At 37.2% G+C, this 18,482-nt stretch overlaps 1 protein-coding gene across 5 annotated transcripts in view; it reads right to left on the reverse strand.

The window, feature by feature from the left end:
• The window catches only part of LOC146000383 (uncharacterized), a 112,083-nt gene that overhangs the window by 11,787 nt on the left and 81,814 nt on the right, over nucleotides 1-18,482 (reverse strand). For all 5 annotated transcript variants that reach the window (XM_083137961.1, XM_083137959.1, XM_083137960.1 and 2 more), the window contains exons 13-19: nucleotides 17,864-17,943; nucleotides 13,971-14,142; nucleotides 8,390-8,566; nucleotides 6,652-6,868; nucleotides 4,431-4,678; nucleotides 1,653-1,881; nucleotides 1,107-1,230 (exon numbers count right to left, since the gene is read on the reverse strand). In XM_083137961.1, the coding sequence (XP_082994087.1) occupies nucleotides 1,107-1,230; nucleotides 1,653-1,881; nucleotides 4,431-4,678; nucleotides 6,652-6,868; nucleotides 8,390-8,566; nucleotides 13,971-14,142; nucleotides 17,864-17,943 (1,247 nt within the window). The remainder of the gene's footprint in view (nucleotides 1-1,106; nucleotides 1,231-1,652; nucleotides 1,882-4,430; nucleotides 4,679-6,651; nucleotides 6,869-8,389; nucleotides 8,567-13,970; nucleotides 14,143-17,863; nucleotides 17,944-18,482) is intronic.

The raw sequence follows: 18,482 nt of genomic DNA on the forward strand, positions 1-18,482 counted from the left end.
TTGCAGTCTACAAGTACAAAAATACAATAAAAATAAATCGAACGCTACAAAATCAACAACCTGCTTGTTCCGATTTTTGCGACGTGTTAGTAGATAAATGTACCCCGCACTAAACTTACTGCACATAGCAACGAGCACCGTCAAACCCGATCCTCCCAGATGACGTAATGCATACGTACTTCACATAGCAACGAGCACCCCCTGGAGTATATTGTCATTATTTGTTTCTCCCTGAATAATTCCTTGCAAGATGCCCTATAGTCTATAGAAATTTGGTTATACAAAGAATACATATGCCCAAGCATGTTAGTTTTAATACACATTTCATTCTATGAAAGCAGTGCTAATTTGGATAGCTGAAAATCAATTCGATACACAAATGGTCTTGGAAGAACACAAAATTAAGACTATATAGGACATTCATCAGACCGGTGATATCTTATGGTGCAGAATCCTGGAAACTTGCATAAAAAGCAGAAAGCAAGGTAATGTGTTTTGAAAGAAAAATCTTACGAAAGATTTTTTGCCCCATTAAGAATGAAGATGGATCCTATAGAATTAGGAATAATATGGAGCTGGAAGAGTTGATCCAACATGAACATGTGGGGAGATACATCAAATCACAACGTTTAAGATGGGCAGGACATCTGATGAGAATGAAGGAGAACAGGTTACCATGCTTGGTATTAAACCAGAAATTATGGGGAAGAAGGCCGAAAGGAAGACTGAGGGAAGATGGATCGATGCAGTTGAGCATGATTTGAAAAGAATGAATGTATGTAATTGAAAGAATGTAGCTCAAGACAGAATGAGGTGGAGGTTGGGATGCCAGAGCCCACCAAGGGCTGTAGTGCAATAGAAGAAAAAGAAGAAAGACACAAATGGTCACTTTACCTATTCTACCTGCAGCGATTCCTTATAGTTACAGGAAATAACATGTTCAAATTGGAACTGGGTGTCTGGATTTTTTTTAAAAGAAATATTGAGAACCAATAATATATCAGTATTCAATTGGTACTCATTACTAATTAGATTACCAGTTGGTGCTAATTACACAGTGTCATCCTCATTCAAGACAGTTATTATGTACATTTTGTATTACTTACCTTTGTAATTTAATATGTAAATAAATTTGTGAGGTTTTCTGAAGTGTCAGCCCACGTGCTTGAATAGCTTTTCCTTCTATGCCTCTGTATTTTTCAGGTCTCACACTCACAGGCACTTTCAAATCTGTAATAAAAATATTAATAATAATGTATTATTTCCAAAAAAAATATTATTCTTCAATATTGCATGTATGGCAAAACAGCAAAGTAGGTATATCAGGCAAGTACATTCTTTACTTTAGAGATGACTGATGCTAATTCAATATCAAAAGGTTTTGAATTTCTTAAATAAAAAAAAAAAAAAACAGGAATAGGATCAATGAATAGCGAATGAAAAAAATGGGGCTATTTTGGAGCATTAGTACCATACAAAGCAATAATATGAAGTCTCAAGAGGGAGGTCAAACCAGTGGGTTCGGAATAACCCTTGGGAATTGTTTTTACTAATTTCATAGTAGAAAAAAAACAACTTCTAGTCTGCTTTGTTAATAAGTCAAATTGGTACATATCACACTGTCAGTAGTATGTAAAATTTCATTACAATACCTGTAGGCCTTTTGGGATGTCTAGGAGAATTATTGATAGAAAGGATATTCGGCTGGGAAATGGCATGTGAAAGTCCTTCCTCATGGAGCAGCTCTGTGGCATCCGCTTCCCCACCACCTCGAGGCTCTATACTCAGGGTAACAGTGGATGATTTCTTGCAGGACTTATCCTCATTGACACTCATCTCAGACTTAAATCTTCTCAAAGGATGACTCAGACCTCGCTTCACCTGTAAATCAGAAACAAAAATATACACATAAACAACGGAGTATGCCAAATTAATTTTAAGTTTTATTTAATGCTTTCAATTCCTTGTACAAGTTTTAAATTACAAAAAGGAGAAAAAGTGTAACAAACAGATATTAATAATATTGATGTAACTATAGAACCAAGTGATGAGTGTACTCGGGTCTTGATAAGTAATTTAATTTCTTGAAATTCTTACATTTGTCTTATTAAACTGCTATTCTGTGGTGTAACTATTTCCTTGGTGTCACATGCACAGGGTATACCCAAGATTTCTTTTTCATACGCACAAAATCTCCAAGGGATATTCATTGGATATAAACAATGTCCAGATCAGATCCATGGATGATCGTTAGATATCCAGTTTTGGATATCCAAATCTCCTGTGCATGTCTAGTCAATCAGCTGTATAGTAATAAATTATTCAAAGAATATCCATCCAGAAAAGCTTTCAACTTCCAGACAACAGCATTGATGTAAATGGAGATAATATGACTGATGTAGTTTTCAAAAAAATAAACTTGTAATCTGTAAATAATACATAGCATACAGGGAAGTATTTAAAGTCTGGCCGCGATAAGAAGCGGTGTGCAATCAGAACGCAGAACGGCAGAACGTGACCAAATTCTGTCTCCTCGTTGGCTGCCATGTGACTGGGGGTTTTCTGAATTGCCACGTTCGCACAAACAGGCGGACAGGCTAATCAGCTGTTGGCAAGCTCGGGAAAAAAATAAAATGTCACGCAAATTAAGCACGTACGTATCACTATGCTAATATATGTTATTTCCGTCGTAAAGTGATAAATTAACGAATCTAGAAGTTCGAATCTGAAGTTTCTTGTAGGTTAACGTTAACTTCCCATGTGAATTTTACTTTCTGGCAAACATGAAACATTTTCTGTTCCTGCTATACACAGCAACTGAAAACCTTCACTGAAAGAACCTCTGTTGTGTTTTTATTATGGTACATTGCAAGCATCAGCTACCGGAATCTTTTTACTTGTGTTGTATCATATCACAATTACCTACAAAAAAAAAAATGCGTCTTGTTATGAACATCTGTGGCAAATCGTTCTCCTTTGATTTCAAGCTACCTCTCTTTGCCGTCCTTGTCACACCAAGGCGTTCGTCTTTTTCGCAGCTCGATACCGACCCCAGCTATGCCTGCCTATTGTTTTTGTATACAAAACTCGCCCTTTGTTTTGTAACGACATGGAATTTATACTTCTGTGACATTGTTGAAGCTTCAGAATGTACAAATGAAATGTATGTCTTGAAAATTAGGGCGAATTACGTATAAACAAATTACGTACAACTTGGTTTCGTTAACACGTTTTTAAATTATATTTTTCGGAACCTACAAAAATTTACCTCTAAAACAGAATTTCACAGAACTGAGTTACTGTATTACGAAGAAGAATTTATCAAGAACAAATCAATTGTATGTGAATGATTGATTGAGTTGGTGTTTTAAAGTGCACTTTATGCACACTATGGCTAATCTGGAATGGACCTACAGTTGGAAGTGGGATCCGAACCACTGTGTGTCTCGACAGGGTATCGAACCCAGGACTATTTGATTAAAAGGCGACGACGCTTACCCTACCACTGTACCATCGGGGAGGCACATGTGAGTGTGTGAAGTGAGATAATTTGGGAAGCTACCAATTACTTTCTTTCTTCTTTCCGACATTGCAGTACAATTTCTCCAAACAACTCTTACAAACACACACACAAACACCCGCTCACACACAAAAGTATTAAATACAGAAATCGGACTGAATATTTTTAAAAAAACACACTTCACTCAGCCAAAAGCTCTCCACCTATTAACGTTGTTCCTTCAAATATGAACATGAGTCGGACTGAGAACAATGGAAGTGTCCCGTTGTTATATGTTTAACCAGATGTTTAATCCTACACATGTTTCTGTGGGCTTGCGAAAATCCTGAAGTAAGTCTATCCGGCAACAGCGCGTCGCTACCAGAGCGGGTGGTTCCACGCTGGTTGCTAGTGCGTCCTAATTGTAGATGGTTTTGCTTATTTTTCTGTTTCCATACATTAGCTATGGCTATTGTTGGGCTATATATCGTCCAGACGATACATTGCGATGTTGAAAAAATATCATCCAGATGATATCAACTAGACGATATATCATCACAATATTTGGTGATATATATCGTGTTGGCGATATATCATCATATTTTAGTGATATATATCATGTCAGTGATATATCATCACATTATTTGGTGGCTATATATATCATGGAGATGATATATAACTGATATCCTGATACGGAAAAAATATCGTATCATGTCATCTGTGATGATATTTTCTTGACGATATATCATGATATCAAATTTTCGATATCGACCATCCCTAGCTATGACCATTTGGAATGTGTCAGTCGGCTCCATGCCACCCTACTTAATGAATATACATTTGTCCACAGTAAAACACCCATGATTAACTTCAATGGAACATATTGCATAGTAATTATGTATAGTATAACCAAAAGTATAAGAAGCATTACCTTTTGTTTCATAATTGCAAAACTGCTGTAACCTGTGGAAATCGTTTTGGTGGGTGAATATTCCTGTTTGTCAGAGCTGGAACTTAGGGACTCATGATTGGAACATGTTGGAGATGATCCTGTAGCACTATTTGGGTCCTGAAGGTTCACAATGTTAACATCGGGAGCAGGTGACAAGGTGCTACCAGTTGCCGAATTGGCTGTGCTGTGACCAATGCCTCCAGGGTTCAAGTGGCCTGATGCATTCACTGAAATATTCCTTCAAGTTAATTTTCTCTGTGCGACAATTACATTTGCCTATAATTTTTTTATACAAATGAAATTCAGGAAAGAATAACATGTTATATTTTTCTTCACATCTAACACAAAATCTAATGATGAAAAATGATGAAATTCCCACGATTCCTATCCGAAGTTGTTTTATTTTATTTCAGACTATGTTTTGGGAGAGCACCTCTTCTATTGTCTTCTGGTGAACAACGTTTTTTCATTAAGATTTGTCACACACAGTATATGTACTATGTTGAAGTTCCGGCGAAAAATGCAGGCTCGACCAGGACACGAACCAGGGTCTCTGGCATACTGAGCTACCGAGCCGGCCTGGCTTTGCCTGATTTTTCGCCACAGTTGTTTTACCTGCATGAAATCGTCTCTGCAAGTCCTACTACAAGAGAATCTGTTGCCTTTAAAACACTGTAGACATCAATGTTGCCTGGTTCCTCGCAGCATAGAGATGTAAATTCAGAATTTGAGTCCTGGTCGAGTCTGCATTTTTCGCTGAAACTTCTAGAAAGTTTTTTTTTTCTGGTGGAAGGAAAGGAACCTGTGATAGACCTGTCTTTTGTTCCAATCTAATATGCTAAGCACAGCATTGCGAAGAGGAAGAAGATGAAAAAGAAGAAGAAAGATAATATATGATAGACCTAAGAAATGTTGTCTGCTGTTGTGCAGTGTAATTCATGCAGAAAACTGAAATATGGCTCAAAAACCAAATTTGCGTGATACAAACATCTTGTTTCAAGTTTTGCTTTAAGTCCACTTTATGTGCATATAGACTATTCGGAACTGGATATATGGTTTCAAGTAGGATCAGAACCATTGTGCAATGTGCCTCCACTGGGTATCGAACCAAGGACCCCTTGATTACAGGCATGGGCGTCGCCAGAATTTTTTTGCAGAGGGAGGGGGTCGGGCAAATTATAAAAGTATAATAAGTATTAGAGAACCACGGTTATAAATGTTATTATACAATAATAAATATTTTAAACTAAAAAATAAATTGTATTCAAAATAATAATAATAATAATTAATATTATTATTATATAAATGGGGAGACTCGATCAACCAAACTAGTGAACACCAGCATAACTATTTTTCATTATTTCTTTTGCATTTTATGCAGTTAGTATCTGAAATGCATTTTGATATTAACTTTTGCACGTCTCGTTCAAGAAAATACTTTAAATGTTAGGGGGATTATGTTTTCATAAAGTTTGTTGTGCGACCTCTCAACTACAACTGTAAGTCTTAGAGTTTTGAAAACTGTAGAACCATCTGTTCTTTGTATGAATATAACCTTGTTCGTGTATTTTTCATTCAATGTTTTCCATCCAATGCATTTTAACTTTGATTATTCTCTTCGAATACTAACTAAATGAACTTTATTTCTGTTCTTAACAATAAGAGTAACAAACTTTCGACTTTATTGTATCTTTAAATGAACAATGTAAATTTCCAGGGGTGGTCCACGACCCGTTCGACCCTCCCTCCCGACGCCCATGATTACAAGGCGATGCCATTACTACTATGCCATTGGGAGCCGAGTTGCACTTGTTGTTGATCTCTGAATGCAGTGAGAGTGAATTGGAAAAAGACGAAGAAGAAGGGAGTGATGAAACAGAATTTTACTAAAAAGCCTCCATTTTTCCAGCAGTGACTTCTCCGTAAAATTCAACACTTAAAGGGTTAATGTTAAATTATTTTGTCACAGTGTTTTGCCATCAATTACATACATACAGGAATCAGGAAACTGGGAACAATACAATGAAAAACAAAACTTCAAAAATTACTAAGCAGGATCTAATTTATTTTCAGAATGGCACCCTAAAACAATCGTCAGGAGAATCATGCTGATTCTTCATAAGTCCAGTTTTTATAATGAAATATACCTAGTTAGTCCTTCATATATGAAAGTCATTTGACTAAGGCCGTTAAAACTTACCTCTGCTCCCATCTAGCACTGATATTGGCACAAGCAAAGATGGGCCCGAAGATGAAAAATTGGAATCAATATCTACATTTTTCTCAAATGATAAATTATGTTTGTCAGTCTCTTTTTTTGGAATGTGCTGAGGAATTTCCATTGCATTTAATTCATTGTGACTGTTATCCACTGTGAAAACTCTCCTGGCAGGATTAACAACTCCTGTTCCTGGTGCCTACAAAATAGAAAAAGAAAACCATAAATATTGTTATATTGAAATTCCATCAAGAAAATTTTGTAAGAAAAAGTGTTATTCGATATGCTTACCTTATTGCAAAAAGAAATACTTACGGAAGAAATTTAGTTTCATGGATTTAAGCAAGCATATTAAAAAGATGAGTTAAATACGTGACCTCTTCACAACAAATTAAGGGATTAAATTAATGAATTACTTATTCAAATTTCAATCAAAATTCATAGTACTTGCCCAGCAGAAAAGAGGTCACGTTTTATCACTAGCATTATGATGATAACCGAAACACTTCCATTACAAGCCAACATATTACAAATCACTGATAGAATCCATCTTCTGTAAGGCATGCCTATGTCCAGATCAGGATTCAAACCCACAACACAACATGCTTGCATGCAATTTGAGTATAATTTTTTAATGTTAAGAGATCTACAACAATATATTCATTTATCCACAAACTTCCAACACAATTTAAAATTCTGTGAAAGACCACGTTTTAATCCCGAACATTAAATTAGCATATAAATTTTTCTTTATTACATAGAAATAAAATTAAACTACCTGATTTACATTTACACTTCTCATGTATCTTATACAGAGCATTCCCTGACATTCGCTACGAGACTCGGCAGCAAGTGGCCCGGCATCAGCGCTTGTCTTTCCCGGTGAACGGCTCCACGACAGTCGCTAGATTCGGCTATTAAAATTACAGTTTTTATATTGTGTACTAACCTTGACTACAGAAGGTGTTGAAAATGATGTCCCTCTGCTGTAACACATTCCTGCCATCTCCGAAGGAAATTGGCATTTACATGAGCAAGTTCGTCTACTGTAATTCTCCCAATTTCTCGTACAATACTCTCTTTTAACTCACAGATGGTGTGCGGATTGTCTTTGTATACTTTATTTTTTTAGATTTACCCATTTTTCTTTCCACTTTTATTCAGAGCTGACCCTGTTACTCTAAACCAATTTTTACGAGGTTTAATATAGTGGTCCTATGTGGAACGGGAACACCAGGAAATTTCGTTGCAAAACGTCGTCGCACTTCTCCACAATTCCTCTTTCCGAAGTAACACTCAACAAGATAAATCCTTTGTTGTAATGTAAACTTTTGTGGTGCCATATTAAGCCACAATCTTCAACACACGGACACGACACAACGCAACACAACTTCCGAGGGAGAATTATACTGGCATCAGTCTGCAATGTCAACAGAAAGGGAAAGAGAGCAAAGGCAGGGAGAGTGAAAAAAAAAAAAAAACAGACTGTAGCATGCAACTGTCGCGGACCCATTCACCGGGAAAGACAAGCACTGACGCCGGGTCGCTTGCCGCCGAGTCTCCTAGCAAATGTCAGGGAATGCTCTGTAGATCACAGCAGTTAGCCAAAAGTGGCAGAAAAGCAATGCTAAATAAAAAAATACATCAAATTACGTCAGATTCAGATGTGCATTTGTTCTGATAACATTCTACAAGAAGAACTTTATAGATCTGTACTTACCTCCATTTTGTCATCTGGTATTATTTTAAATTTCAACTGTACAGCTCCAGACTTGACTCCTGATAGCTGAAACCAATGAGGCATGTCCAACATTGAAAACTGACGAATATCTGCTAAATGCAAAGTCACATTTCCCAAGAAATCCTTCATTCCAAAAACATCACGATCCCAAATAATCTGAAATTTAAAAAAAACGTTAAAATTATCAGCTCAATTTAAAAAGCAAGGGAGGGGAGGTGTGAACATTTTATGTATACATATATATTCATACACACACATACATACATATCCATGTTGAGAGGAATATGTTGTCCCCTAAAGTTACCACCTATGTGAAATGGTAGGAATCTGAAATGTGTGTTCAGCATTTATGTTGCTACTCCTCTCAATTTGTAAAACAAAAAAAATATTTGAATAATTAATACTAAGAAATGGTTTAGACCACATACGTGCAACATCCAGATTCCATAGAAGCCTGTCATATGGCCCACCAAGTTAATTGAAATTAATATTTCTGGCAGTTTTACTGAGACCTCAGAATGAAATTGTTTTCCGCATTAGTCATTCGGCATGAAACTTTTCAAACACTATTAAATATGACAACAATGGCAGTCTAGTCTAACCCCACATCCTGCAATAAAGGGAGTGTAACATAAAATACATCACAGTTCACAACAAACCAGTTAAAACCTGCAAGCATAGGTAGGTAAAGTTCCCTATGCACATAGCACCGTGCCATGATGGCACATTCAGGGGATGTGGAGGTAGAGCCCCACACATTCTCGATCTCAGCCACTTTGGATGTGATCAGTGACGTGCACTGAGGAGTATCTAGTCTAGTAGAGATAGATCACTCAATCTCAAATCCCTAATTATTTTAAAATCACAATATTTATTGTTTTGTTGAAGCCACAGTTCATATGCAACACTTTTTTTCACGCGCTTCTCGTCCCTCGGTGCGTTCAGCAGCCTAGCTCGCTCTTTCTCCGCCTCCCAGTTCCAGGTAGAAACGGGTTTTTGAAGGGAAAGGGAAGATTTCTGCCTCTACCTCCCTTGCCGCCTCGCCCCCGCTCCAATGGTTGAAAGCCCGTGCTTTCAGGTCCTCCAGTCTATCTCCTATAGGACAGATAAGGGATTGCATTCCCTTCATTTCCTTTGTAAATCCTCTAAAGAACTAAGGGGAAATTTTTCTGCAGTACTTCTGTCCTCTGTATTTACACTACTTTTTACACGTTGTACAATATGTATGTATAATATGGGATGTACTTTTATCATTTATGCAATTGGAACGTCTTATGTGCAGACAAAATTTTATGCTTTTTTAAAAAAGCATGGAATATATAATGATTAAATAACAAATATTTGCTCACACTCTCTCTTGCTCTCGTTTTAGTAGTGTTTTATTTAAATATACTAATCTCTTGGCCTCCAATAAAAAAATGGATAAGCTAAACAATCATAAATACGGATGTACTTATTTGGGCAAGAGAACGCGTGTTCTAATTCTTGTTGTTGGTTTGGTTTATTTTACTTCACTTTTCTGCCACATTGGGTTATCGTGAAAATGAGAATGAGTGATGATATGATGAAACTGATAAAAGGGACCTCACAATGAACAATTCAGGCCGGGATTCGTGACGAGCATGCATTCTTGTTCTTATGTGTTGTACTCTGCATGCAGTGAATAATGAGAAAATTAGAAATGAAAAATGTATCCCAGAACTCAAAAAGCCAAATGAATATCATTGAAGAAAGTAGAAAAATGGTTTCTTTAAAGTTGTGTTTTGTTACCCATCGCTTTTTCTAGCTGTATAGATTTAATCTGAATAAGTAGCTAAGGGGTTGGAAAGTCGTAAGGGACAATCATAAACAGAGAATTCTAAGCTCCTGATTTCATAGTGCTCTGCAGATGCACTGGGAGGAAAATATTTGTATTTTCTTCTCTCTTCCATCGCTTTACCTAATTTCTGCCATGACGATGAACGTTGATTAAATTAAACGGGTGAAGAGTGGTTGCAAAGGCCAGGGCTCGAGCCAGGATCCTTCAGTAACAAGATCGTGAGATGGGGAAATTATGGAAATCAAGAAATGCAAAATTTGTGAAAAAACGTTAATCATATATAAAGATGGTATTTAAAAAATTCAATTGAAAATTACTACTCAGGAGAAATGCAGTTTGCTTTACCGATACCCACGTATCCGAATGGTTAGCACCTTCATCACATGTTTGTTGTCGGCCGACCTCCGTGGGAGAGTGCAAGTGGTCCCGGATCTGTACCCGATGGAGGCATATAGTGGTTCGGATCCCACATTAAACTATAGGTCTAGTCCCGATTAGCCTTTCTGTGTATAAAGTGGACTTAAAATGTCAAATCAACCATCAAATCAACCAACCGTGGGGGAGTGGTTACCACAGCACGCTACAACACCAGGAGTTCCTGGTTCGAACCCCTACCCCCTACCTGGACATGGGTGTTCTTTGTGTTTGTCCCTTCATTAATTTTGTCGTATCATCTTCGTGATTAACCAAATGTATAAAAAAGCGAATCAAATAAAATCATTCATTGATTGATTGTTTGATTTGGTTTATTTTACTTCGCTTTCCGCCATATTTGGATAATCGCGAAGAGGATATGATAAAATTGATGAAGGGCAAGGGACACACAAAGATCACCCATTACCAAGCCGAGATTCAAACCCGGCATCTCTGGCTCAGTAGTCAAATCAAATCGTTTTTGATTTTCGAAAGTGGGTGGAAGTTATGTGTACAATTTTTTGTAGTCATTCCTAACTTTGCAATTTTTCCTGTATTTGACGTTCTTCTTTTAGGAATACTGGGCCCTAAAAAGGGGGGAGGGGATTATGACCCGTTGGGCATGCCACTTATTGCTACCCCAAGTGTTGACGCCACCGCACGTCACTGGCTGTGATGTGATGTTATCAGCAGCATGCTCCAGCCATCTTTACCCCCCCCCCCCAGTATGCATTGATTTGAGGAGGCTGGGTGAGTCCCAGAGTTTCCTTATGCAGGGACAAGGCTGGAAAAATTTCAACCTTAGATCACGCACCCTGGGAATCGAAGTCAGGTCTCCCACGTGGTAGTCAGATGCCCTACTGACTAGACCAGCGTGACTTACAATCATAAAGGTGACCAGATTTTTTAAAACAACAGAACGGGACATTTTCCTGAAAGAAAATAAGAAGGACAAAACTGGATGGCAGAATATACACATTTTGATATATAAACTGTTTCATCATAAATACGTATGTTTGAAAACTAATTAAATAAATAAATTCTGAGTAAATAATTTACATTATATGGTGATATGCACTGCATTCCAACCAAGCAGCCCTTTAGAATTAGAAGTCCTTTAAAGATATTTTGCCAATGATCTTCAGTACACCCTTCTTTTCAAATAACTTTTTCCAAAAGGACACAAATGTGTGAAGATAACAATCTACTGTAAAGCACTACACATTAGCTAAGTGTGTTTTCAAAACAGACCTGTTGTTGGTTTCTTTACCAGTGGGCAGGAAAATGAAAGTTGACATTTGAATTATTTCTTATGCTCCCACATAACTGCAGTGGTGCAGACCTCTAGAATGTTACTATTCCATAGTTTGTAGTAATAGTAGAGAACGTGTATCATTGCAGTAATTCTATGCTGATACACCATTGTCACAAAAAGGGGCATTTTGGCATCCCATTTTTATGTTAAAAAAATCGGGACAGAGACTAAAACAAGGAGACTGTCCCAACTAATACAGGATATCTGGTCACCTTATGCAATGACAGCCATGCAAAGACAAAATACAAAATATGAAGAAAAATTTAACTGGTCAGCAGCAGCTATTTTCACAAACAACATGATGAGGTTGGTGAAATTGTTTGAGCTAGTTTAATTGTATGTGAAAAATTAATAGGTGTTGCACAGGGATGTCGCTAGGGGAGCTGCCCGGGAGCCATGGCTCTACCAGTTGCAACTGTAAAATATCCTAAATTAATATTATATAAACTGTTCAGGGAAATTAGTAGCAGAACTAGAGCACTGAGCAGGGAACACACTTGCTATTCTGAAGAAAATTTTCAGAAACAAATGTAGGACACCAAAATTTCCTCCTCCGTTCCTTACCGGTTTTTGCCAGTCATTGCCTTGAGGTTACTCTTGCCCTAAGTTCCTAGAAACAAGTTAGAACTTTTCGTTACAAATAAACCTTAGCTTACAGATGGAATCAAAGTCACGGCCAAGCAGCCAACAGTAGGGGATCTAGATACGTGGAGTTCTCCAATAACTGATAATGTTCAGAGATTAAAAATTTCTCCCTACTTCAACTTCATAGCTTTGTGTTCTAACAAGTATCTTGTCTCAAGTTTCTGTGGGTGTGATCAATGTGAAGTTCTAAAGCGTTGGATGAATTCCCATTTTTGTGATAATTTTTCACATAAGAATCAATTATCTTGGACCCATCAAAACTAATCATACTAACAGCTATGCTTTATTTTGTATAGCTTTCGGTTCTGCTAATAGTTTTACAGGAACACATTTCAAAATTTCAGACTTGCTCCCCCCCTCCCCCCAAGTGATCAACCTAGCTACGTCCCTGTGACTACAGTGACTTTATGAGTGTTTGGTTGAAGTTGCAGATATTTTGTGTCCTGGAAAAAGTAGCCTGTTTAAACAAATAAGTTTGTAATGTTCGACAGTAGGTAGGCACATAGATACTGTGACTGATGATATTTTATCAAACCTGAAGGACATTATCAACACACTTGAAAGAAATGATGTCATGTGCATTACTCAGATAGCCGTTTTCAAATGAGGTGTGGATAAAATAAATTTCACTGCACTGAAGAAATTCTTAATATGCCAATGCCTTTGTGTTCAAAAGTTTGCAACAAATAACTGTCTTTTGATGCTGGTGCCGTGAACCATTTCCCGGCAGTGTTTGCAAGTAATTGGGGAAAATTCAATTTTACTTTCTTAAACACATTCCTTAAAACTCATGCCCCAAACTTTTTGATCATCCCTCAAATGTATTGTGCATTTGATTGTGACAAATATAATTCAAATGCATACTTTATATAATGTAAAGGAAATTTTAAAAATAGTCTTGGAAATTTGGGGCGGGGGGATGGTCCAATTGCATATTAAGTTGATTTAGATTAATTACATTCACATCGGGATACTCGCAAAAGAAAATGCCCAAATAACTGCTTGTACTCACACACATGCACAAAATGATGTATAAGTTTTAGGCAACTATCAGGCTCAACTCAGTGATGGCACCATAAGAAAATGAGTAGAGAAGCAGAAAGGAGACAAGAATATTTTCGGGGGGGGGGGGGAGGGGGCACATTTAATAACAAAACCCCTAAATACCATACAGAAATGCATATTCAGTCTAAGAGAGCATTTATTACATTATTTGGTAATTTTCTTTTGCAAGTAACCTGATGTGAATGATATTTAATATTAATCCATCCTGACCTTTGTAATTGACTAAAAAGTTTGCAAAATTGATGCAAAAATACCTGCTGGTATCATAATGTTGGACAGACCAACAGTGTTTCAAAACTTACTACATCAAGAGCTTCATCCTCCCCAGGAAGACCCATGACAGCACTTTCTTCCCAAACAGGATTTAACGTTTTCTTCTTCACACAAGTCTTGTATTTACATTCATTGTTGATCTTTATCTCACAGTAAGGGTCACTAAACCCATTCAGATCCTTTGAAATGAGGTCTCTAGCTCTGTAAAGATAGAATAAATGTAAAATAAGACACATTTCATGCACTGTATCCTTGCTATAGTAAATTAGCATATAAATGGAAATAACATTTTCTGAACTTTTTTTTACCCTGGAGAGGTCACACAGCGGTCTTTTAGACCAGGTTTGTACTATTTGCATCACCAATCTTCTCTTATACATCCCTCTGTCTTATCCAAGGGGAAGGTGTTAGCACACCCCACTCACTTATCACTTGTTAGTTTGGCTCCAGGCCTAGTGAGGACTAGTTTTTCTCTTCGACCTGATCTTATCCACCCAGTGGATATTATATTTCCCAGTCTTTTTAGCCACACGTGACCTGTCTTGTTTGCCATTTTACAATGCATCCTGCAGAAGACGAGAGAATTTTGAGATTGTGGGAGAGTGTAGGAAAGGAAGAATGTCATTGATGATATTCATTATCGGGAAACCGTTTACTCCTGCAGCATAGGGGAACAAGGAGAGACGGTGGATGAACAACCTAGATAAGCCAAACAAGATACAACAACTGGCCATTGCATCCACTGTGACTGGCATAAACCCAGAAAAACAAAAAAAAACACAATGTCACAAATGTGAGTCATGCATTTGCAAAGAACACAGTTTCATACTGCGTCAAATGTTCTGGGTCAGGCAGTAATGAAGACAAATAAGGTTGATGAAATTATCTTATAATTATTTATAATCGTTACTTATCTTGTAATAATGGAAACATATTTTTTACATTTTTTACTTGTGCAGTGATTAGATTTCATAACAGGTTCTGTAACAATATTAGTAATGTTTAATAAGTTAAATGCAAAATATTATTTACATTTTACTATACTGTATGAAATATTGAAAATAAAGTTAAAAATAATGTACACAAAAATATAAAAATAAGTAAAATAAAATAAACCCAAAAAAAAATCCTAAAAATAAAACAAGAAAAATTAATATATGACAGAAATACTTAATTAAATTAAACACATCTAAAACACCCAGTGTGTGACCCTTCCCATCCAAAGTTTTAACGTGACCCATGGGCATCCGGAAGGAGGATCAAGGGGGAGGGGGGCATGGTCTTCCTGGAAAATGAAAGTCAACCAAAAATTATATATTTTTGACTCATAATTTAATTTCAGCCACAATAATATTTCTTAATTATTGCATGAATATGATAAATTCAAATTTAAGTAATGTTCTTTTAGGGAGCAACACTATTATTGTGGAAAATGTGCCTTGTTTGTCCCCCTGGAAAAAAATACCTTCCTTGCCCCTCACTGGAAAAAACCTGTGGACGTCCATCACGTGACCTCTCCTAGGTTAACAACTATTTGGTCCTCAGAACCATGTGAAAAACTGATAATGAAACAACTATAATAATAATAATAATAATAATAATAATAATAATAATAATAATAATAAATTCTTTATTTCCGTAGACCTATATCCAAGGGTGTGGAAAACATCATACAATACTAAATTCAAATGGAGTAGGATTACAATGAAAAGAACAAATGCAAACACAAAAATACAAATAAATCATATGGGTTAAACAGTTATAAGTGTCACATACTAAACTTGTAAAGGAGAAAATCCAAATATAAGAGACATACAGATGGGGGACAAAATAATACGAACACCTGTGAAATTAGAGAAAATCTTTATTAATATTGGGTGGGACCACCCTGTGACTGAAGTACACTTTGTATGCGATGTGGGATGGACGCATAAAGGTTATGCACAATGTTTAAGGGAATATGGAGCCATTCTTCCTCCAGAGCAGAAAGTGTGGCTGGAGGCGGACTTCGAGCACGCAGTTTGGACTCCAAATATCCCCACAAATGTTCTATAATGTTCAAGTCAGGAGAATGTGGGGGCCATTCAAGATATCCTACTTCATCGTCATGTTCTTTGAACCATGTTTGGACAGACCCAGCAGTGTGGATAGGAGCGTTGTCGTCTTGAAAAAGTGGCCGCTCCCCAGGAAATAAAGTCTGGAAAAAAGGATGGAGATGATTCCCCAGAATGCTCCGATAGTGATTGGCGTTGATCTTCCTATACAGAAAAACAAGTGGTCCCACACCGTGTCAAGATATCGCACCCCATACCATAATGGACCCACCTCCATGCTTCACAGTCTGCAAGAGGCAGTCAGGATGAAACGCATCTCGGGGCGTTCTTCATACATAAACGTGCCCGGTGGCCTGACATAATGTGAATGTTGCTTCATCAGACCAGATGACTTGTTGCCACTGCTGTGGAGACCAACTTCTGTGAGCTCTGCACCATTGGCGTCGCTTGACAGCATTACGTGATATCACCAACAGCTTACAAATTGCCACTCTGCCAGGAATGTTTGCAGCATTTTTGACAGTTTTGGTTGAATTTGGGTCTTGGAGATGCCTGTTCATTTCAGATGTTATCTCAGATAACGATTGCTTGTGCTTTCGGGCCACTATGCACTTCAACACCCTCCTTTTCCGAGCAGCAAGCTTTGTCTTTCGTCCACTGTTGTGCCTTGAAGATGCCATCTTACCTTGAGTTGTGTACAATGTCATAACGGCTGATACTGTGCTCCTTGCACACCCAACAAGCTTTGAGGTTTCAGTCACCGTGGCTCCAGCTGAACGTGCTCCAACAATCATGCCTCTTTGGAACTCTGTCAGGTCTGACATTGCAGTGTCTCTTGAGAGCGTATGATAGACGAATGCATCACCAATGACTGCTGTTGACAAACTAATACCTTCCCCTTCACGGCCACTAGGTGGCAGACTTCAGTGCCAGGTGGTGCTGCTGTACTGCCGGTGTGAAATGTGGCATCCTTTTTCACAGGTGTTCATATTATTTTGTGCCCCATCTGTACAATATCAAAGTAATTTAGATGCTGCAATTTACTAATCCAGTTTAACTATTTAAATTCATTGAGATTATATAGAGGTATATCTGTTAAATACTGTTTAATTGCTTTCAGTTTCAAGCTAGCAGGTTTCAAACTACAAGTAGTTAATGGTATTTCAGGAAAGAATAGTAACAGTCACATTAAAGTGGTGAGCATCCCCAGGACAATAGTTGGCAGATGTAGTAAACATGTAAATGCAGCATGTACTTCCCAATAACTCAGAGTTACTGTCAGTTATACTGAGGCATTATTCTGGTAACAAATTGTGGTATTTCTCTTTTGAGCCACATAAAAACAACAACCTGTGGTGCAACAGCCTTTAACAGCCAAGGTCTACCTACCAACTGCCAGCCTCACTCCTACATTCCCCAGCAGAGGTTGGCGGTCATCCCACAAGTTATACAGGGTGATGTGTGATCAGTCCAATGAACCCCCAGTTGATGTAGCTTTCTCATGACCGGATTATGCTCATTCTTAGCTCTCCAATTTCATCACAATGGTGGGTGGGCACCGGTCCCATATACTGGCCAAAATCTCAAGAGAAAAGTTGTTACTTTATCCCCCCATCCCCTCTAAGAAGAAGAAATAGCATGCATCCAAGGTCTTCAACCACTATTTTATTTCTGGGGGCTCATTCTTTATCAGCAGCTGCCATCTTCAGAACGTTTGTTTTTCTAATGTTGAAAGAAGTATTTGCTTTAACCCTTCCCTACAAAATCGAAAGAAATGACTAAGAACAATATGGAAACATATTCAAACTACATTCATATTTCTGTGTCACAAACTGAAACTAATGAAATCATTGTTATGAAATGCTTACCTGAAGATGACAACTTCCATAAGACTTTGATTTGTTGATGAATTATATCCACTTCCAACATGATGTTTAAAGAAAAGTTTCTGAAAAACAAAGTTAACTTTCTGGAGATTATGTGATTGAAGGTAATGAATATGACCAAAGATTTTTCAACCCTAGACAAAAAATAAAAAAACATATTGTGGCTGGGTGCGTATTACTCACTATATAATATAATAAAAAAATAATTATTACACAAGTTTCATTCTGTTAATAATGCTCACTACATTTGCATCTCACTTCTATTGGAACACTTGGTTATAAGCACAACTATTTCAAGGTATTCAGTTTCAAATCCTTCTTCAATTTCAGTATCTTTCAGTTTTATCAATACTTCATAAGTATTTTCCACACTCCATTCTGTTTCAGTTCCCATTTTATTAATTAACAGAATTTACCACAGAAAAGTAAACATGTGAACTAACAAGATGATCACTCTCTCTTTTCTACATAGTACTATGAAACAAGCAGAGCTGTATTCCCAATTTTTTTAACATGATACACACTAAGTTTTGTGAAATGTTAAATGGAGAGCATGTTGTTCAATAACTTTGGATTATTATTATTTAACTTCTACAAAAAG

Source organism: Lepisma saccharinum, chromosome 16, assembly GCF_977018435.1.
Source record: "Lepisma saccharinum chromosome 16, izLepSacc3.1, whole genome shotgun sequence".
Taxonomy (NCBI): domain Eukaryota; kingdom Metazoa; phylum Arthropoda; class Insecta; order Zygentoma; family Lepismatidae; genus Lepisma; species Lepisma saccharinum.